General features: G+C 41.8%; 1 protein-coding gene across 2 annotated transcripts in view; it reads left to right on the top strand.

Moving 5' to 3' along the window:
* Enthd1 (ENTH domain containing 1) overlaps nucleotides 1-23,581 on the top strand; it is a 108,684-nt gene that overhangs the window by 23,870 nt on the left and 61,233 nt on the right. For both annotated transcript variants that reach the window (XM_051189409.1, XM_051189408.1), the window contains exons 2-3: nucleotides 104-346; nucleotides 18,335-18,453. In XM_051189409.1, the coding sequence (XP_051045366.1) occupies nucleotides 104-346; nucleotides 18,335-18,453 (362 nt within the window). The remainder of the gene's footprint in view (nucleotides 1-103; nucleotides 347-18,334; nucleotides 18,454-23,581) is intronic.

The raw sequence follows: 23,581 nt of genomic DNA, 5'->3' as shown, positions 1-23,581 counted from the left end.
GTCTTTCCACTTTGCTACACTTCAACTTTGCCTTAATTTTATTTAGAGTAAAATTAATTAGTGTTTTAATCCACTTTAAAGAAAATTCTTGGCTGTTTTTCAGGTCGCTATATCCGGGAGAAGTCTAAGCAAATCATAACTCTGCTGATGGATGAGCAGCTGCTTTTTAAAGAGAGGGAAGTGGCGAGTTGGACGAGACAGCGGACCTCCTACTCCATGATGTTTCCCACAAGATTACCTGCCCCAGGGAACTCACCTGCACCGTGTGATTCTGTCCTCATCCCTGAAAGCCTAACCTCTGAAAAGAAGCATTCACTCCTGACAATTGCAAATCTACGCAATAAAAGTATGTACTACAAGTTTTATAGGTATCCAGTGAGAACAATTTTCTAGAAACAAAACAGGCTCTTACATTACCAACACTGTATCATTAGGACTGTCCCACTATTGGACTTCATACTGCAGGGACCAAAGATAAAGGAGGATGGATATTCAGTAGGCAATTGTATGGATGGTTTCAGAATGCACTGCTTCTGAATTCACATAAAATGGTTTTCAGCTAAAACTGTTAGCTTAGTGACTATCCTATTTGGCATCTTTATTAAGTTTAATATTTTTTCTTAACTGGAATATTAAGGAGGTTTATTTTCTGAGACTAGGGGCCTGGTACATGTGCATGTTTCTTTAAATGTGTTTGAAAATTCTGACATAATTTAAATATTCTAGAATGATTCTTTGTAAGGCTTTCTTTTGCCTAAAACCTTAGCTCTGGATTACTGAACTTTAAAAATAAGGATGTGGAGTAGGGGGGGGGGCAGGGGAGATACACTGTTATCAGGGAAATAGAATGCTCTCTCCTGTTAATCTTGTTGAATCATCAAAGAATGGCATCTTGCTGTAGCTTCTCCAGCATCCGCTGATGAGCTGTGCATAAAGATGGGCAGTTAGGAGATGAAAGACACGGATGAAATCTGACTTAGTTGCTTCTTGAAAGCAACCAAATTCAGGGATGCAAGTGCATCTGAGGCTTTTCAGAAATTGCCTCCATATCTATGGCAATAGACTGGAGGCTTGCCCCCACCCCCCACCCCATCACATCCCACTGTGATGACAGCTGCAGGTGAGGCCTCTGAGAGATGATTAGATCACAGGGGTGGAACCCCAGACAAGATTTGAGCCCTGAGACCCTAGAGAGCTCTCTTACCCTCCTGCTGCTGTAGGAAGAGGTGGCTTCTTAGGACCTAACCTTGCAGACACCCTGGTTGCAGACTTCCCATCTTCCAGAGCTGTTTGAAAATGATTTCTGTTGTTCTGACTCACCCATTCTGTGGTGGTGTTAGCAGCCCCAACCCACCAAGACATCTGTTAAACAAGACCCCAAAGGGCTACAGGAATTCAACATGAGCAGTGAATTCTAATTGTCAGTGACTTACCAAAACTTGAAAATATCAGCAATAATATTAATACAAACCAATCTTAAAATCATCCTTCCCTGTCTTTGTCAGGCATTCTTAAATATTCACTCAGTTTGTGCCTGTGGGCCGCTGATGGGGAAAGGCATTAGAAGGGTTTCTATAATTATAACAGCAAACACCAAATGCTTCTAGAAGTAGTGGAGCATCTTTTTCAGGGGACCTGGTAGTGGGAATTCTAATTGGTCTTAAAAATGAAACCCCAGAGTCAGATATAGGGGTTAATTCTGAAAGATCAGAGAAGCAGAGCAGCCAGCCACTTAGTTCTTATTTCTACTGAATCCTCAGACCAAAGGGGCAATTTTGTCCCTATGAATCCTCAGACTGAATGCCCTGACCTTCTGTCTCCTCCCACTTTATATTTCTCTCTCGGCCCAGCCATCACTCCTATCTTCATGATCACCCCCTCCCCCATTGCTGGGATTAAAAGTGTGAGCCACCACCACCTGGCTCTGTTTCTTTTAGACTGAATGAATCTCGTGTAACCCAGGGTGGCCTTGAACTCAGTCAGAGATCTGCCTGCCTCTGCCTCTGGAGTGCTGGGATTAAAGGTGTGTGACACCATTGCCTGGCCTCTATGGCTAACTAGTGGCTAGCTCCACATTCTGATCTTCAGGCAAACAGTAAGAGTACTTTAGAGTTTCTTCACCCCTTTCACTGTTTTCTGTTAACATTCTTGCTTGTGTGTGTGTGTGTGTGTGTGTGTGTGTGTGTGTGTGTGTGTGGTGTATATACACATTCATGTAGGTATGTGCGTGTTGGGGGTACATGTGAATATGGAGGCCAGGGATGAAGGCCAGTATCTTCCTCATCAAGTGTGTATATGTGTGTTTTGTTTTGTTTTGAGACAGGGTAGCTCACTGAGCTTGCAGCTTGTTGATTCAAGTAGGGTGGCTGACCAGGGAGCCCCAGGGATCAATTTATCTCTCCCCCACACAGTGCTGGGATTACAGATTGTGCTGTGGCACCTGGTTTTTTACATGGTTTCTGGAGCTCTGCATGCTCAGTAGCTAGGAACCTAAGTTCAGCTTTAGGGCCCTTGGCATTTGGCCCTCTGTCCAGCTCTGTGGGGGTGATTACTTGCAAGTAATATGTGAGATATAGGCCCTCATGCTTGCATGCAAGGCCCTTTTCCAGTGGAGCCATCTCCCAGGCCCTTTCTGCTACTTTGACTCACTTTCTTCTCAGCTTCATCACTTGAAATTTGAATGGCCAGAAGAAATTAGGAGCAACAGTGGTGTGGGAGTCAAAGTTCCTTCACCATGTAGCTTATGTGACAGAGGCAAGCCTAGTGACACACATGCACATGCCAGATGGAAATTCATCCTTTACCAAAAGGGAAAGCAGTCAGGGACAGAGTGACAGTGATGACTTCATTTGGGGACAGATATAGCATTTGGGAGGAGGGGAAGCAGGTGGCCTGGTAAAGGAGCAGGAAGGTCACATGCTCCTGCTATGAACCACGCACGGCTTCTGTGACAGCAAGCTAACAAAGTGAATCCCTAAGTCACTGTGAAGGTAACTTGCCTCTGAGCCATGTTTTTGAGGCACACAGGAAATTCCAGTTTGTTACTTCACAGTCATAGTGTAAGTTCTTTTTAAATCCAAGTTGCATCTCCCAGTGTTATGACACATCTCAGTCACCAGGAAGAGCTCTGAATAACTTGACTTTGTTGTTGTTGTTGTTGTTGTGGCCCACAACTGAGATCCCAGTACTCAGGGGCCCAGTCAGGAGAACTGAGAGTTTGAGGCTAGCCTGTGCCACACAGCTGGACCTGACCTCAAAGGGAAAAAAATCCTGGAGCTTTGTTACAGTGTATTTAGTAGAACACATGTATCAAGAATGGCCTGCCATCTTTCAGGCTCTGCGCTAGGCATGGTAGGCAAATTCCATGTTTCTGCCATCCTGGAAGTGGCATCATCAGAGATGTGCTGTGCTCTCAAGTCAGCTTCACTACAACAGGTTCCAGGAGTGAGGCTATGGGAAGTACTGCTTGAAGTGCATGTTTAGATTCTGAAGCTGATGGAGCCCTGTTAAGGGAAACTGCGTTATTTTTGTTTCTGTACTAGATGATACATAGATGCCTATACTAGATACATAGATGTGCATTTATGTTTAGAAAAGAGCAACTGGGTTGAATAAGTTTAGCTGTAGTATCATTTCCATGAACATAGTGAGATTCTTTGTCCCAGCTGGTTCCACTACCCTTCTCAGCCCCAAATAAACACACAGATACTATATTAATTGTGAAACTGTTGGCCTGTGGCTAGGACTTCTTACTGGCTAGCTCTGTCTTAATTATTAACCCATTTATATTAATCTATGTATTTCCACATGGTCTTATCTTACTAGAGAAGGAGCTGGACCTCTAACTTCTTTGGAGACTCACATGGCAACTGCTAAGCATCTCCACAGAGAAGAGAGTGATTCCCTGTTTGTTCCTGCTTATATCCTGGTTCTGCCCAGCTATGTCACTTTCTATCTGTCTGTACAGACCTACAGACCTCTATGGTTAGCTAGTGGCAAGTTTCTGCCCAGCTTCATCACTTCCTGCCTGGCCAATCAGCCAATCAGTGTTTTATTCATTAACCAATAAGAGAAACAAATATACAGAAAAACTTCCCCTATCACATGAAGGTGTTTATTTTCAAGCTGTACTTGAAGAAATAAAGCAGCCATTTTGGGATAAGAATAAGGAAAGAGAGAGTTAATTGTGCAAGGGCCCCCTTAGTGGGACAAGGGAAGTAGCAACTGGAAGCAGGAAGATGGAGAGATGCATGTAAAGTGGGTAGTCCCAAGTCTCCAGCAATAGATGGAGCCACAGAAACCCCAGTGGCTTAAATGTGGCAGGAGTTCCTTTCCTTCTGTAGTAATATGGAATAGGTGTTTAGGGACTGATGTGGCTTCCTGTGATGTCAGCAACTTCAGGTTCTCTCTGTCTCGTTGCTATACCAAACTCATGATGCATAGCTATCAGAGTGCCAGCCATCACATCTGCATTCTAGCTAGTAGGAAGAAAGATGTATTGAAAATGTGAATGCCTCATCCTGCTAAGTCGCAGTTAACATTTTGGTTTACATGTTGCTTGTTGCTGAGCCACATGGACTCTCCTAGTTGCAAGGGAGATTGGATAGCTGTGTGCCAACTGTGTTTGTTTGGAAAAAAAAGTCAGAAGAAGGAGGGGAGAATAGTAGAGGAGACAGTAAAGTAATGTTACCCAGAGTGGGGACGAATACAAGCAGAAGATGGTTTGAACCTGTAAGACCTGCTGCGTACTAAATAGAATAGAAACTGGATTTGAATATGCAGAGAAGTGTGGGCAGATACTTGATGGGTTTCTGAGCAATTAACAAAAGGTATATTAGATGGTATTTGGAAATTTCAATTTGCTAGAACTTGCACCTAGGAAGCAGTTCAGGCCTTGAACAGGAGGGATGTTTAGCTTAGTCACAGAACTTTGCTTTCCTATTACAGCAAACAGCTGTTTTGGGGAGATAATTCTTACTGCTTTGTGTGGAAATGAAGGAAGTGTGGGGTTGTAGGGAGACTGTGAGGAACAATTGTTTCAGTCTGGCCACAGGACCTGTTCTGGGCGGGAGAGATGAGAGGACAGTCATGTTTGAAGGTGGTACCCATAAAGAGAGGCAGCAGGCTAAGTGGATACCATACTGGAAAAGGAAGGGTGAAACTGAAAATGACTCCCACATCTGGGTTAGAGGAAAGAAAGGTAGGCAATGGCATCATGCAGGTAAATTTCCATCCACAGAAGTTTAGAGATGCCAGTGCCTTATTTAGTTACAGCAAGATGTGAAATTGAGAGCATCACTAGAAAGCCTAGAGCTGAAACAGCTGCTCTGACTGTTTCGAGGTAAATTAGCAAGGGAAAAAAAGCACTCTGAAGAAGCCTTTACACATCACCAATTCTTGTTTTTTATTCCTACTCTTGGATGTTTCCTCTAAGTTTTAATTCTCATCAATTGCTTGGGTGGTTTTTGTTTGGAAGATTTTGATTTTGAAGGAAGTGATGTACTGAAGGCTAATTGCTGTGTGATGGCAAGCAGCAGGCTACAGAGAGTGTCTCCAACCCAGCACTGGCTCTATGGGTCACCCAGGGCCGTCTCCAGAAGCATTGCTTACCCACACTGGCACCTTGGTGCTCTCTGGAAGGTGTCATCTTTGTAGTATTCTTTCTTCTGTACTCAAAGGGCAGTGGGAGAAGTAATAGCATCGTGTGACTGGAAAGCATTCCTGTGCAAATGGTACATGATGGCTGTGGAATCAGTTACGCTGTTGTCATCATCCTGCCTTTATAGTCACAGCCAGAGCCATGGATGCCACTGTCTGTACTGACAACCTTGATGGGGAGTGAGGCTTGCTTACCTCTGCTCATATATAACAGATGAGGGGACTCATGACACACACTGGATGCCACTGGAACACTTAAGCTGATGAGGCCTGCTGTTGATCTTTGCCATTTTAAAAGTAAATGTAAACCGTATAATCTATATTCCTGCCTTCCCAAACCAACAGATTTTACTAAGAATACTGGCTTCCAGTCAGCCTTTCTTTGGTCTTTGTTTTGGGAAAGCTCCTTTGTTCCTGTAAAATGATACAGGCTCATTGTGAAGATCTGGTCACTTCTAAGTGACAATCCTAAGTAGTCATCAGCACTTGATGAACATAATTCTAGACATTCATACACATAGAGGTGTGACTAACAAGGGCTATGGACAGCTTGAGAGCAGTGTCTTTGTTTTTTGGTTTGTTTTTGTTTGTTTGTTTTTTTCCTTTGTGGAGGAGAGGAACAGGGTCTCACTGTAGTGCAAGTTTACTTTGAACTCAGTCCTCCTGTCTCAGCTTCCCAAGCTATGAAACTACAAGTGTGCACCAACCCAATATATCATATGCTAATTTGTGATCAAAGTTTTTCAAATGCCTGCTTCTAGCAGTAACTCCAAGGGCACCTTCTGTTGCATGACCACCAGTGGTCATAAAAGATAGAACTGTGAGGATCATCAAGGACTTTTTCTTCCAAATGTTAATAAAAAAGGAAAATAAGAATGTGTGAGCTGACGTCCGCATGACTGGGAGCTGGTACCAGTGGCGCTTTAGGATTGATTCACTGGTGGTGTCATTGGTTAAACAATGTGTTCTCTGGGCCTTGAGCATGGAGGAGAGTCTTGGATGCCTTCTCAGGAATGTTAGAGGTGCTGAATGCAGGCCCTCAACAGGAGCTAAATACAAGAACTCAACAGTTCTCTGCAGAGGGAAGCCACCTCAGCTTACTAGAGAGTCCCTGGGATTTTCACCAGGTGAAGTCAAGCAGTGAGCTTACTGGCCAGCTTCATTACAGTAAACCAGGGTCACATCGGTCCCCTAAGGATGGTCAGATACTGACATTGTACAGACACGTTTTTAAACATGTATAAAAATAAAGGATAGAATCACACACAACCAGTTTTAAAGAAATTATAAGGACTAATTGGATGATTTTGTTTTAAAAAGAACTTGGAAAAATAAAAAAAAGACTTTAGCAAATTAGAATATATGCCCAAAAAGATGAATAATTATTTCAGAAGCAAGATTGGAAAAAAGAGAATGATGAATAAATGTATACAGAATTAAGTATTTTCAGTATAAAGTAGTATTGCTTAGTTTTTTTGTTAAAAAATGACAGCTGAGTATGTATGATAAGCTTTCCAGGACAAGCTCTAAACAGAAATAGAGTGCACAAACTCCCACAAGGAAAAAAATGTAATAAGAAAGAAGTTAAAATCTTTACAAATGGAAGAAGCATACACTAAATCAAGTAGAAATGTAAAAAGTAAACTTATAAGATTAAGCTCAGATATATTAATCATGACAGTTATCAGCAGATGGAACTCCTTTTAGAAGGCAGAGACTATCAGATGAAGGAAAAAAATTCCAGACATATGCTGTGAGTCTAAGTTCACATTGAGGGTGAAAGCAGATGGCTAGAACAAGATATCATTAACTAACTAACTAACTAACTAATAATAATAATAATAATAATAATGATAATGATAATGATAATGATAATGATAATGATAATGATGGCTCAATGAGAAAAAATGCCTGTCACTAAGCCTAGCAACCAGAACCTACAATGTAGAAGGAGAGAACCAGTTCCTGAAAGTTGTCTCTGATCTCCACATTCATACAGTCACACACACACACACACACACACACACACACACACACACACACACTAATAAATACATGTAAAATAATTCAAACCAATATAGTTATAGTAAGATCTGACCAAACAGAATAAGAAAGGTAATGAAAAAAATGTTCAATTCCCCAGAAGGCAAAAAGCTTTTAATGTGAATATTCCCAGCGAAGTAACTTCGAAGATTGGGAAGCAAACTTTGGTGGGACTGCAGAAGGAGACTGAACTTACTATCATGGTAGACAATTTCCAAACATACCTTTTAATTATTTGTACATGGAATGCACCAGGTATTTCAAGAAACCTGTATCATGCAAACCAGTTTTCCTGACCATAATGCAATTTAAGTTTGAATACAAGAAGAAAAAAAAATAGACATGAAAATTGCCATACACTTGCTGTAAAAAGTGTTTCTTTTAAGATCCAGCAGAGAGAGTAACTCCCAGCCTTCCTGCTGACTTGGCTTTGTGTTGGGGGTCCAGCCATCTCAGTAAACAACAGAAGGTAAAACAAGCACTGGAGATGGTAAAGTGCTTGCCTCAAGCCTGTAATCCCAGCACCGAGGAGGCAGACACAGGAGAGATGGCCTCTCATGGCTCTAAGGCAGCCTGTGTAGCTGAATCAGTGAGCTCCAGGGTCTGTGAGAGACCCTGCTTCCAAAAGGTAGAAAGTGATTGAGGAAGACATTTGGTATAGAACTCTAGTCACCACATATATGTGGATACATACATGTGCTGCACACACATTCATAGGTGAGTGACACACACAAACACACATGCATACACATGCAAGGCATTAAATACATAAAAGAAACAAACTGTTCCATATAGAAAACAAGATAAGGTCTACAGAATACACACAAAGAAAAGAGCTTTGGTAAGATGGTAGTAGCAACATCAAAATATACACTATTTCAAACAAAAAATAGTAAAAACAAAACATATGTAGTGTATTCTACCAAGAATGTTTGTAAAAAATTTTACATGTGTGTCTGTGTACCACGTTTGTCCAGTTCTCACAGAGGACAGATTCCCTGGAACTGTTGTTACAGATGGTTGTAAGCTGCCATGTGAGTACTGGGAATTGAACCCCAATCCTCTGGTAGAGCTATTAATACTCTTAAACACTGAGCTATCTTTCCAGTCCCATATGTATGGGCATCCAGGTGCCATGGTTTACACATGGAGATCAGACAGAGGACAGCTTTTGGGGATCAGTTTTTTCCTTTCACCATGTGGGTTTCAGGAATTAAACTCAGGCTGTCAATCTTGGTGGTAGGTGGCAGATGGCCCAATACACATTATCTTTAAAGATACTGCTTATAATTTAAAAATCATGGTAACTTAGGTACAAATCCCAGAATGTATGAGATCAATATATTTGGATTATATTGCATAATTGAAGTACATTAAGGAAGACCTGTGTAAATGGGAAAACATGTCGTGCTTATTGGAATAATGCAAGTATGTCAGTTGTCTCCAAATTGAAGAGTTGGTGAGGGTTTTTGTTTGTTTGTTTGTTTGTTTTTTGTCTTGGTACCACTGTTGTTTTGAACAGATTGATTCTTTTATGGCTGTTATGCATTGTAGGTATTTGCCTTGCCCCCCAACCCCCAGATGACATTGGTACATTCTTTACTATTTGTGAGAATCAAAAACATCTGCAGACATGGCCAGATGTCCCCTGTGGCCCAAAATTGCCTCCAGTTGAGAACTACTGATTCAGTGCAATTACAATCAAAATTTCCAGAAGGATTTTAAAAACTGAACATGATGGGCTGATAATAAAATGTATTTGGAAAAATCAAAAAGTCAAGAATAATACATGCTATGCTGACATGTGCACGCACACACACACAAATGCACACACACTGTGATCCATGGTAGTTCACATCACATGTATAATTGCAATGCTTTAATGAGATTAGATTTCTGTCTCAGATCTTGTATGCACACAATAATTGTAGATAAATTGGACTTAAAGGTATAAAAGCAAAAATTTTAAATGTTTAGAAGAAAAATTGGGAAGATGTATTTTCTGTAATATTAGGATAGAGAAATACTCTTTTAGATGTAAAAAAAAAAATAGTGGGAATAGGTTCTTACTTGCCAACATAGCCAGGAACTGCCCCCCCCCCCCGTTCTGTGGTTCTGGGGATTGAACTTCAGGCCCCATCTACACAGTGCTACACAAGCACTCACTTCTCAACTATACCCTCAGCCCCAGAAACAGTGTATATTGTAAATATGTGTGGTGCTGGGTGATAGGCAATATTCTGTTGTTAGCCCAGTGTCCTGTGTTTCTGTCTAATCTCCCCAAGAGGGTAGAATCTGTGGATAATTACCTGTAATTGCTGCATTATATTTAGGTGGACTTAATCTAATCACACGACCTTGGGAAGTGTAGCACTTTCTCCAGCTGGTGCCAGAGGACAAAGTGAGAGGTTCCAAGTCAGAGAAGGACATAGCACACACTTTACTGAACTGAAGATGAGGGGTGAGGAATATAAGTGTCTTCTAGAAGCTGTGAATGGGACCTACTTACCAGCTGTCAAGGAAATGGAGCCCTCAGCTGAGAGGAACTTAATTCCACCAAAACCTAAATAACCTTGGAAATAATTCTTCCTCAGTCTTCAGACAGGAATTCTACTGGGATAACACCTTGATTTTGGCCTCAGACTCAGAAACAGTTCAGTGTGAGGAAGTGTCTCTTGCTTTCCTCCTGCTGCTTTTGTATTTAAGTCTGATTTGTGTTGATTTTGCATTGTAGTAAAGGCAGGATCTTACTTCAGTTTTCTGCTTGAGAATGTCTGGTTTTACCAACCCCTCTTACTGAAGCTCCCATCTGTCCTCTCCACGACATGTGTTCTTGGCACTGGTTACGCTCAACTGACCGTAAATGTGTGGATTCATTTCTGAGCAGTCTGCTCTGAAACAGGGATCTATATGTCTGGTTTGTTCCAGCACCACTTGTTCTGACCAGTTTTTAATGGATTTTTTTTTTTTGTAGTGGATTTTGAGAACAAAACCCACTATATAGAAAGTAGAAAAAGGCTCAGAAGTCTATGGGAAATTTCTTAACACATATAACTGAAAAGGGATTTAAGTCCAGAGTCCATAAAGAATTTCTACTAATCAGTGTAAAGGGGGAGAGCGATGGACAGAAAAGTAGACACAGAAGAATTTTCTAGGGAAGTAGAGGAAATGTGTAAGGCCAAGAAGCACTGTTCATGATGTCAGCCTTACAGCATTATGATAGAAACAACAGCTATGAAAGGAAATTTTGTGAGAGAATATAATTTACGACAACTTCAGAGCCATTGTCTGTGTGTGCGCGTGGCTCTGTGTGTGTATGTGTGTGTTCCCATATGCTTACTGAGGATTGAGCTGGTGCCATGTCAGACACACATCCAACCTGTCAGCTACTTCCCCAGCATGGGTACTGGGGATCCCCCTACTGCAGTTTCACTCAGTTGTCTCAGCCACTACTTCTCTGTCCCTGGAGCCGGGCATTTAACTGTTTGTGAATTCTCCTATTGTTCTTGAGACCTCTTGGTTGCCTTGACTTGGATCACATGTATTTATGGACAAAAGGCTGACATGAACTTGCCCTAACTCCCTCTCTAAAGATCTCCAGTGATAATAGTGGGCCCTTCCTTCTTATCTTATCAACCATTTCATTTAATTTTTCAGAAGCAACAGAGAGGTGTCTCTAGAGTGGGGCTTCTAGAAGTTTTCCTCCAAGGTCATGGTGCTGCTGAGAAATTGGTGGCTGAGGTCTCCACCCCTGCCCTTCTCTTGGAATTCCTTACAGCAGGAAAGAGAGCCTCTTTGCCTAGGGTCATGGTTCCTCCTGAGGGTGTGCATACCCACTGATTAGCTGTGATCTAGCTCTCTTGCTTCATGGCAGTAGCTGTGAGGAGAGTCTAACCTGACAGCTTCTAGAAGGATCTTGCTCTAGTCCAGCCCTGCCTCCTTCACTCCTCACAGACCTTGTTCCTAAGAGCTCCTTCTGGTGAACCCCACATGGACAAGTGTCTTAGGTGTTTTCTAGGGAGCTCAGCAGTGGCTTTCTCTCCAGATGGAGAAGGAGAGACAATAATAAGAGGTGAATATGAGAGAGAAAAGAGAGAAAACAAACGCCAAGAAGTGCTGATGGCTGCTGAGTTTGGGTGCTGAACACATGAATGCCTTGTGTTATTCTTGAACTTTCTTTGTGAGTTTAACATTACGATGGGAATGGAAGTTTGAAAAAGTAGACCAGAGATCAGTTGCTTGAAGATATTTCAGTATGATTATGCTCCAAGGACATGAAATTGAGCAGAGTGTGGTGGCTCATCTGTAATCCTTGCATGCAAGAGGCTGAGACAGAAGATGTGCTGTGAGTTTGAAGCCAGCCTGGACCACCCAGTGAGAGGAACTGGGTGCTAAGATCCCAAAAGTGTGTGAGTCTGAAGCATTACAAAGAAACTCCAGCCCCTTGAAGCTGCCTTTCTCTCTTCCTGGTTCCTCGGCAGTTCACTGAATCCTTTGCTTCCCTTTCCTTTGTTTTCTTTCTCTCTTGTATGTGTTCTGGTGTGTATGTGTAGAGGTCAGAGGTCACTTCTGGGTGCCTTTTCTCAATTATTCTCTACCTTATTTTTGAGATTGGGTATCTCACTGAGCCTAGACATTACTGATTCAGTTAGGCTGGGTGACCAGTGAACTCCAGGGACCCTCCCATCTCTCTCCCTAACACTGGGATTCCTAAGTGCACACCACTGTACCTGGCTTTCTATGTGGGCCCTGGAGATCCCAGCTCAGGTCCTCATGTGTACATGGCAAACACTACCAACTGAACCATTTCTTCAGCACCTGGGTATTTTCTAAGATAGAGCATATTATCTTTTATGAAAATTTTTTTTTTCCTTAAAGCTGAGTCTCACTGTGTTGCCCAGAATGATGGCCTCCAGAGCTGGGCCTTGGCACTTGTGCTCCAGCCTTCTTAGTCTACAGTATATGCCACCACCCTGGTTCTAAAGAATAATTCAGGGGGACTGATGCAAGTTTACTTAAATCACAACTGAGAGGACCCTGCTGATCTGTGATGGCAGTGTTTGTTAACGTGAGGGGACAGTTTGGACTTGTTGGTTTACAGGGCCTCTTAGGTTCAGACTCACAGTTGCACTGATAATGTCTTGTAGTCTCTCAGTTCCGTATCTAGTCTAAGAGCTGTCACGGGCCCCACCCCGTCTGCTTTGAGGTATTTATTATCTGAGTGCTGCAGGCTCAATAGGCTCTCCAGCCTCTCCAGATCGTCTCTACAAAGTTCTGCAGCCTCAGCATCTTCCAGTAACTTCCCGGCATTACTTCCTATGGCATTTTCAAAGTCTTAATTGCTGTCTTGTGATGACAGCAAAGGGACTTCATTTCTGATGAGGAACTAAATGTGTGCACACACCTCCTCCTTGACTTGTGGAAATCCAGAAATAGATGTTGTATACCTTACTTCCAGTGTGTGCTCTGTAATTCAAGGAAGGATAATCACGAATGTGCATAGGCTTTCTATGGCCTGGCTGCTTTTCTTCCTTCTAAAGATGGCTACATAGTGTTTTAGCCATTGTGTTGCCTGGTTTTAACTGTCAACTTGACATGACCTAGAATCGCCTAGGAAGACAGAGTCTTGATCAGGTTAGCCCATGGGCCTGTCTGAGAAGGACTGTCTTGCTTTTTAATTGAAGTGGGGAGATCCACCCTTTGTGGGCAGTGCCATGGCCTAGGATGGGTTCTGAGCTATATAAAAGTGAAAAAAACTCACTGTGCAAGTGCTTTCATTTCTCTGCTCTCGGCTATGGCTGTGATGTGACAAGCTGCTACTTAACTTCCTGCCTTGACTTCCCCTTAATGATGGGCTATGATATGGAATTGTAACCCAGATACTCTTTCTTCCCTCTCTCTCTCTCTCTCTCTCTCTCTCTCTCTCTCTCTAAGGTTACAGCAACAGAAGTGAAATGAGATGGGGTGATTCTGGGCCAGAAGGCATCTCAAAACATGCATGAGGTTTTCCCTTCGTGAGTTGTTCTGAGCTTGACTTCTCTCACAGTTTCCTCAGAAGGAACCTTCCGAAATGCTTATTAATCTACTCCTGTGCTGCTCATGTCATTTCAGAGATAATTTTGCTGCTGAATATTGAAGGAGCAATCGTTATAGTTTCTGATTAAACCTACAGAAAAAAGCTAGATGATGGAAACTCCGGTTTCCACTGTTTGCCAGGATTAATTAGAAAATCTCCAAGTCAAAAATAAGGCCATTTCAATTATTCATTTTCATGTAAGGTTACAACAAAATGAAAAGCTACAAGTGTAAATGAAAAGTCCTTGTTATTTCTTCAGGCTCTGGCACCTACTATTCTTGTGCCTTGTGCCCAAGTGGTTCCTTTTGCCAGAAATAATTTCTGTCTTCTGTTTTTACTGGTATGCATACCACCCCTAAAGCCTCTTCCAGTTTCACCTCTATCTGAGACTCTCCAGTAGTTAGTTAGGAAAGTCAGTTCTTCCCCCATAAACTTATCTGTGTGCAGGGCTTAACTTCCTGTCAGGCTTCCTGAAGGCAGAGCCTGTCTCATGCAGACCTATTTCTTCTAAGGCATTTTTCTCGTATGATCCCAGACATATACTTCTCACAAATTTGGGGGCTCAAATGTGGAGTTTTATAAAAGTAAATAACTATAAAGTCTGACATGTTATAAATATAGACATAAAAGAAAAAAGAAAAAAAGAAAGATAAGCCTGGCACAATGGCATATACCTTTTGAGTTTTGAAAGAAAATAGCCCCAGTGAACTAGCTCTAATTAAATGCTTTTCTTCATAAGAGTTGCTGTGGTCATGGAGGCTCTTCATAGCAATAGAAACCCTAACTAAGACACCTGTAATCCCAGCTACTAAGGAGGCTGAAACAAGGGCTTCAAGAGTTCAAGGCGAGCCTGAATGACACAGTGAAACAGTCTCAAAATAAAATACAAAGAGCTCTTGCTTAGCATGGATAATACCCAGTGCAATGTCCAGTATCTTTGTGTGTCTCTGTGTGGGTTTGTGTACATCAATGAGTGTTAGTGGTGACCAGAAGAGGACTTTAGTTCCTGGAGTTGGAGTTACAGGCTGCTGTGTGCCACCCAATGTGGGTGCTGGCCACCAAACGCAGGTTTCTGCAATAGCAGTGCGTGCGCTTGCCCACTGACTGCTGTCTCCACTCCCTCTTACATCTTAAGGTGTGTAAGGACTGTAGGATTGAGACCTGCAGTTGTTCACTTAAAATACAGGGTTTTAACTATGGAAACTCTATGTCATTTCCTTTGCCTCGGTGATGTCAGATTTTATTTCACATCCCTCACTGAGTCTTACCTTTTTTTTTTTTTTTTTTTTTTTTTTTTTGAAGGGGGGTTTGGTTTTTTGAGACAGGGTTTCTCTGTGTAGCCTTGTGTAGCCTCTGTGAACAGCCTTGGCTGTTCTGGAACTCTCTCTCTGTAGACCAGGCTGGCCTTGAATTCACAGAGATTCATCTGCCACTGCCTCCTGAGTGCTGGGATTGAAGGTGTGTGCCACCACCACCTGGCAAGTCTTATCTTTATGTGTAGTATTTTCATGTTTGAAAGTCCTTTCAAAATACCAAATACATACATAAATTGTGTTTTTGTGGCAGAATCTCACTGTAGAGTCCAGGCTGGATATCCAGGCTGACTTCAAACTTAGCCTTTCTGCTGTCTCTGCCCAAGTAGGGGTTTACAGATATGCCTCCATCATGCCAGGCTAAACTGCCTTCTCGTACACAATCTATCAAAACCACTGAACTCATAGTACATCCTTATAACTACTTATCACACATAAAGAATCCAACTTAATTGGAAACACATGCTTTTATGAACTAAGAGCGACCATTCTCCCACATATGAATACCACTCATTGCTCTCTGTAAGCACGACACAGCGTCCATTTTATTTCATGATTTTTATAGATATAAGTGCTCAAAAACTTGTTCACTTAAATCATAGCCAGCACTAGAAGGTACTTTATTGTAGCACTGTCAATCAGTCCTATGAATTTCTTCCAAGTAGCGTGCCAACAATTACCTAGTGACTTATTATAGAAACATTTCCTATTTCTTGTCAACTATAACTTGATAATGTCTTTCCTTCATGCTTTTGAAAGTAAAGAGTTGGGAACACATTGTTTAGGGAAAGATTTTTCTAAATAGTCATTAGGAGTAATTCACTTTTTCGGTTTCTGGGAATATACAAAAATACTTTACTAAAATGTATCAACTATTAATTAAACTTGTTCTCAAACCTAATAAAATCAAAAATTGCAGGGAAATGAAATACTAACTTCCTTATAACTGTCAGTGTAATGTAATTTTCAGAAACTGATTTTATAGTTTATGTTAAATGTTTTCATTTCTTAAAAACAGCAAATTTGGCTTATGCAATTTTTGGAAAATACCTACCATATAATCTACTTGGCAAATGCAACCTCATTGTCAAAACAATAAATTGAATTGGATTTCAAGTGGCCTTTTTCTTCATGAAATGTCTTATTTATTTTAATAAGTATAGGCATTTTCTCCTATTTCTTTTGTGGTAGTTTAGATAGTCCTCATAGACTAATGTGTTTGAATGCTTGGCCCATAAGGAACAGCACTATTAGGAGGTGTTAGAGTAGGTTTGACCTTGTTAGAGGAAGTGTGTCACTGTGGAGGTGGGTTTTGAGGTCTTAAATGTACACAGTCTCCTGCCGCTTGTGGATCAAGATGTAGAACTCTCAACTCCTTCTCTAGCACCATGTCTGCCTTCATGCCACCATGATGAAAATGACTAAACCTTTGAACTGTAACCCAGCTCCAATTAAATGTTTTCCTTTGTAAGAGTTGCTGTGGTCATGGTGTCTCTTCACAGCAATAGAAACCCTAACTAAGACAACCTTCAAATCTCTACATCCTTTACAATTATTACATTTTTATTTACTTATTTTGGGAATGTAAGTGTATATGTGCCCATGCATGCCATAGCATGTGAGGAGGGTCAGAGAACAGCTTGTGGTGCCTTTACCCGCTAAGCCATCTTGCCTGCTTTTTTTGTGGGGGTGTCTCCTGGAGACAAATCTGGCCTTAGAATTTGTATGTAGCAGGCACTGGCCCTGAACTCAGGGTCCTCCTGCCTCTGCCTCCTCAATGCTAAGATATTGGGCATGAGACAGCATGCTGCCATGAGACGCTTAAACCCTTTCCTAAGGTGGCTATCGCCAGCTCAGAGCCTTGAGAACTGTTGCACTGATAACATAAAGATGCCTCCCCACCACACATACAGCCAGGCTTTCATTACTCTGCTCTCAGGGAAGTCTTCCTTAGGAGTGATGCATTCTTTGACTGTAGTTGGGAATGGAAAGCAAATGGATGTTAAGTGAAATTGGTCACCTGTTCTGCTGCTCCATGCTATGATATAGTTTTTCTGAATATCAGGTGTCCTGGTATGGATCAGTGTAAATATCCCATATTGCCATTACTTTGCCTTCAAAAGGCTATGTATGGGACAAGATGCTGCATCTTCCCTGTCTTGTCTAAAGGAGGTCTTCTTGAGGTGGCTTGCTTGTTTTGCTGTTCCTACTATTGGTACTTTATGTTTGGGGAAGAAAGACCCATTCACAAAGTGGATGAAGGATATATCTTTGCTTTGTGAAGTAGCAGGAGTTATGAATGGCCAAGAGGAAAGAATTGACCAAGCCCTTTCAGGCAGATGAGCTTTTGGCAGAAAGATCTACAGATGTTGCAGAACTGGAAACTGATTCCTTTAAAAAAGGTCAGTGTGATCTTAGCCCCTCCGGGGACACTTGTGCTCCCCCACAAATGTGCAGACACCAATACAAAGACAGCTGTCTTATACCTCTTATTGTCTACTGTAGCATGCCAGGGTAGAGTAGCACTGATACTTTCAGGCATCTCTTTTTTTAGTGCTCATGTATGCTGGGTATTTACAACCTAGCTGCATCCTGGCCTAAAGGTTCACCTTTAGAGCTGGTGCTAATGGACAATAACTAACTCAGGAAGGTGAAGGATATTAAAACTGAAAAATAATGCTAAATATAATAAACATAAACAGACACACCAGTTCATTTTCATTAGTGTATTTTCTCTTTTATGCTGAAATTTCTTCTTTTACATTAAAGGTTTATTTGCCTCTTCAAATAATCTATACTTTTCTGATCTGTTCCTCCCATACTGAACACATGAGATTCACTTTGTAGGATTAAGATTCTATAAATATTCTAATTAGAGTCATCATTCTTGCAATGTAAAATTTCCTTTGAGTAGTTTTTACCTTTTGAGCTTTTAGTTTGTTATATGATGATGCCATGTGTTACACTATAGCTATCATTACATTTTACATTATTTTTAAAATACCTCAGATGATAAAACAAAACAGATTTGCTAAGATAGGACAGGGCCAAGGACTTCAAACGGTAGTTTTTAAATCCCTCTGGGCTTACTAATGTTGTAAGTAGTCTATCCTCAGAGATGGGCATGGTGTATGATGTGTATTTAGTAGGCAGAATTAATCTTTAGAAATAACTAAAGTTATATACAAATCCAAAAATAAAAATCTTTTGCCATAGTAAAATTTCAGCGTTATGTTGTTGACAGAAAATACCTCCAAGGCAAGGCTGAGGCTGGAACAGTTCCAGGACAGCCCCTCGCCTCCTGGTTCCTCTCTGGCCAAGGACTCTCCTCCACTTAGGATGAAGACATGGAAATCAACAGAGGTGAGATGCTCCAGTTCCCTTCACCACTGTACCAGGTAACCAAACACATGCATTAAAATCTGAGTGCATTCCTTTGTAGCTCTGCAGGTCAAAAGTGTCTGCAAGGCTGCCTTCCTGGTCCATCTTCCCCATCTCATGAACTGAAAGATAAACTGTACCTGCCATTTGTGGTTTTTATTTTTTATTTTTTCTTATTTTACTTATCGATCTCAGTTCCCTCTCCCTCCCTCACATGTATCCTGAATCCCCCTTCCTATCCCCCTCATTGCATAGGGAGGGTGATGCCTTCCAGGAGGGATCATCAAAATCTGTCAGGTCATTTGGAATAGGGTCTAGGCCCTCCCTCCTGTCTCTAGGCTAAGGGAGTATCCCTCCATGGGAAATGGGCTCCCAAAGTCTGTTCTTACACCAGGGATACATCCTGGTTCCACTGTCAGAAGTCCCTTAGACTGCCCAGGCCTTCTAACTGAGACCCATGTTCAGGGGGTCTGAGTCAGTACAATGCTGGTTTCCCAATTACAGTCTGGGGGTTCATGAGCTCCCCTTTGGTCAGGTCAGCTGTCTGTGGGTTTCTGAAGCCTGGTCTTGACCCCTTTTCTTATCTCTCCTCCCTCTCTGCAGCTGGATTCCAGGAGTTCAGCTCAATGTTTAGCTGTGGGTGTCTGCTTCTGTTTCCATCGGTTACTAGATGAGGACTCTATGATGGCATATACATTAGATATCAATCTCATTATCAGGGAAGGGCATTTAAGGTAGCCTCTGCACTGTTGCTCAGATTGTTAGGGTCATCCTTGTAGGTCTCTGGAGATTTCTCTAGAGTCAGTTACCTCTTCAAACCTATAATGGCTCCCTCTATTATAGATCTCTCCTTTTTTTTTTTTTCTGTCCTCTATTTCATCCCCCCAACTCAATCTTCCTGGTCCACATGTTCTCCTTTTCTCCCCTTCTCTTCTCCTAACTCCCTCCCCACCTCTCCACTCACTGCTCCCCTGTTCCCAATATACTCAGGGGATCTTGTTCCTTTCTCCTTCTGTGGGACCTTGTATGAATCTCTTAGGTTCCTTGTTCTATCCTAGTTTCTCTGACAGTGTGACTTATAGGCTGCTTTTGCTCTATGTCTAAAATCCATATACGAGTGAGTACATACCATGTTTGTCTTTCTGTGACTGGGTTACTTCACTCAGGATGGTTTCTTCTTGTTCCATCCATTTGCCTGTGAATTTCAAGATTCCATTGTTTTATCCGCTGAGTAGTATTCCATTGTGTAAATTTATCACATATTCTTCATCCATTCTTCAGTTGAGGGGCATCTAGGTTGCTTCCAGGTTCTTGCTACTACAAATAATGCTGCTATGAACATAGTTGAGCACATGTCTTTGTTGCATTGATGTGGATCATTTGGGTATATGCCTAAGAGTGGTCCTGTGGTAGACTGATTCCCATTTTCCTGAGGAACTGCCATACTGATCTCCAAAATGGCTGTACAAGTTTGCACTCCCACCAACAGTTCTGAACCCCACTTTTTAATAGGGTTATTTGGTGTTTCAGTGACTAGTTTCTTGAGTTCTTTGTATATTTTGGAGATCAGCCCTCTGTCAGAAGTGGGATTGGTGAAATCTGTGGGCTGCTGTTTGGTCTTGTCAACTGTGTCCTTTGCCTTACAGAAGCTTCTCAGTTTGAGAAGGTCCCATTTGTTTCAGTGTCTGTTCTATTGGTGTTATGTTCAGGAAGCAGTTTTCTGTACCAATTCATTCAAGGGTACCTCCCACTTTCTCTTCTAAGAGGTTTAGTGTGGCTGGATTTATGTTGAGGTCTTTGATCCATTTGGACTTAAGTTTTGTGTATGGCGATAGACGTGGGTCTATCTGCAGTCTTCTACACACCATCATAAGACAATAAAAGGAGATCAAGGGGATACAAATTGGAAAGGAAGAAGTCAAACTGTCACTATTTGCAAATAATATGATAGTTTACATAAGTGCCCAAAAAACTCTACCAGGGAACTCCTACAGCTAGTAAACACCTTCAGCAAATTAGCAGGATACAAGATTAACTAAAAAAAAAAAAAAAAAAAAAAAGAGTAGCCCTACTATATACAGACGATAATGGGGCTGAGAAAGAAATCAGAGAAACATCACCCTTTACAATAGCCACAAACAACATAAAGTATCTTGGGGTAACACTTATCAAACAAGTGAAAGACCTATATAATAAGAACTTTGAGTCTTTAATGAAAGAAATTAAAGAAGATTCCAGAAAATGGAAAGATCTTCCATGCTCTTGGATAGGTAGGATAAACATAGTAAAAATGGCAATCTTGTCAAAAGCTATCTACAGATTCAATGCAATCCCCATCAAAATCTCATCGCAATTCTTCACTGATCTTGAAAGGATAATAATCAACTTTATATGGAAAAACAAAAGACCCAGGATAGCCAAAACAACCCTATACAATAAAATAACTTCAGGAGGCATTACCATTCCTGACTTTAAGCTCTACGATAGAGCTATAGTCCTGAAAACAGCTTGGCATTGACACAAAAATAGACAGGTAAACCAAAGGAATTGAATCAAAAATCCTGATATTAACCCACATACCTATAAACACCTGATTTTCAACAAAATAGCTAAAATTATACAATGGAAGGAAGAAAGCATCTTCAACAAATGGTGCTGGTACAACCTGGATGATGGTGTGTAGAAGACTGCCATTTGTGTATTATGTTATTCAGGGTTTTATATATCAGCAAGATAAAATTGTGTTGAGTTTTCCTTCACATTATAGTGTGTGCTGTTCATATATTTATTTTGTAGTGCTGAGCATGGAACCCAGTGCATGCTGGTCAAACACTCTACCACAAGCTTTATTACAAGTTTACAGTAAGATGACAAAACAGTACAGTCTTAAGTGGCCTTCTCCCTGCTTCCCCTATGTTGAAAGATAATGAAACTTAAACATCATCATCCCCATTTTTTTTTTTTCCTCATCCCCTTCCTCCCATGGAGCTCTTCTTCTCAGCAAGTCCTGCTCAAGATTAGGCCTGACAACTTTTCATTACGGGTGGGGGAGGAGCCCCTGAGGCCATTTCTCCTACTTTCATGTCTTCTGTTGTTTGGCCACTGAGTTTAGGAAGATTTTCTTGCCCAAGCAAAGTGAGAGTTTATTTAGTGGAGCAAGGGCAGCTGTCTGTGGCTGCATCACTAAAGAAAGCAATGTCCCCCTTTCTCCCCACAATTGCCAGTAGTCCCTCTGGAGGGGAACCTCATGATTAAGTGGGGACATGGAGGTGGAAGGTGGATTGTAGGTGGGAAACATATTTCTCTGCCCCAATACAAGAGGAGGATCACCCCTGCTGGACTGAGGCCTCACACTGATTCTTTGTTTTTAGCATCCCAAGCCACAGCAGCCTTAAAGGGAGACCTGTCTATGCAGGAATTGAAACAGGAACAGGGGAATGCATATTCCCAGGCCTGCCTCATCATTACCACTGAGCATGGGCATCTCCCTACTCCCGGGGGCTTCTGCTCTGGCCAGAGGGACCTCTTGAGTATAGCTTCTGACTAAAGCATGGAAGTAGGCACCAAGACAGCCAGCAGAAGAGGCAGCTTCCTCCTCATTCTATCCCAATACTGTGCCACTCACCTTCTGCTGGGCATAAGGCCCACACCAGCTGCTGCATCCATGCACACAGAGATCCATTCATAGGAACCAAGTGTCTCCATTTCCTTGTTTTCTCTCCACAGTACTCTACTGTGCAAGGGAGGCACCAGAAGCAGAGCCAGTGCCTGCCATGTTCCTTCTGTGTTTTCCTACCTCAGACCCACACCTTATTCTACTTATGCTTGCATGTGCCGACTCCTATTTCTGGTTCTGACACAAGGGTCTTCAAGTGCTACTTTTTTTCTATTGCTCTGGAATTCTTCCTGCTTAGTATCTATTAGCATTTAATCTGTCTATTATTATTATTATTATTATTATTATTATTATTATTATTATTATTTTGTCTTCCGCCTTTCTGCTTCATTTCAGGCTGTCTTCTGGTCCATGTGTCCTTTCATTGGTTGGTGTCTAGAACTGTTCCTGTCCTGGGAGTTGTTCTCACTCAGTGACTGCCTTCCCTCCCAGGACCTGAGATTGCTTCTGTTCTTGTTTACTTTTTCCTCAAGATACAAGTAGTACTAAAGAGTTTTTCCAGGTTTCATAGAAACACAGAGACAGACTCCAGATGAAAAAATCCCTTAGAAGCATCCAGCATTCAGAATGGGGAAGGGCACTCTCCTTCAGTGACTTTCATTATCTTTTTTCTTTGTGAGGCATCTGCACATATTTCCTTTCCATGCTTTTTAGATTTGCTTATTTTCATTTTGTCGAGAGTGAACTTTTTTGGTTTTAGACTATTGGATCATAGGCTTTTCTTGCACCGGTCTCTCTCTCTCTCTCTCTCTCTCTCTCTCTCTCTCTCTCTCTCTCTCTCTCTCTCTCTCTCTCTCTCTCTCTCTCTCTGTGTGTGTGTGTGTGTGTGTGTGTGTGTGTGTGCCATACCTCTTACCCCTCCTGATTAACAGGACCTCATTTGCCTGCTCATGTCCTGCCCTTCTGCAGTGCTAGCTGCAAGGCTCACACTGGCAGCTTGCAGTCCCCTGCTTTCACTGATGTCAGAGATAATGCCTGTCTGACCTGTATGACACAGGGTGTGGAGGTTCAGCTGCTAGGTCAGCTGCTAGGGAAGTGTGTGTCCCATCATGTGGTCAGCTTCTGAGGCAGTGTGTGTGGGTCCCCTCGACTGACTGGGTGGCATGCTCCCTCAGGCTGTTCCTGCTTCCTTCCTTTATGAACAGATTCAGTTCCTAATAGTGTGCAGCCTGCTCTTCCTTTCCTGTGAATGCTGTTCCTTGACGTTCTAGTGCATTTCCTAGGAAGGGGCTTTGACTTCTTGACTGACCCCTTTTCTCAGTACTTTTAGGTACTGGATTTAAGGGCTTTCCTAAGAGTTGAAACAGTTCCATTTTACTGTTCCTTAATACAAAACAACTTATAGATTAAAAAAAAATAGATAATTTTAAGACAGGAGGTCAAATGATTTTAAAATTTACTATTAATTTATTTGATGCTTATAGCTTTTCAGTA

The sequence above is a fragment of the Phodopus roborovskii genome, unplaced genomic scaffold (assembly GCF_943737965.1).
Source record: "Phodopus roborovskii unplaced genomic scaffold, PHOROB, whole genome shotgun sequence".
Classification (NCBI taxonomy): domain Eukaryota; kingdom Metazoa; phylum Chordata; class Mammalia; order Rodentia; family Cricetidae; genus Phodopus; species Phodopus roborovskii.
The sequence above is the reverse complement of the archived record's forward strand: the minus strand, read 5'-3'. Positions and strand labels throughout refer to the sequence as shown.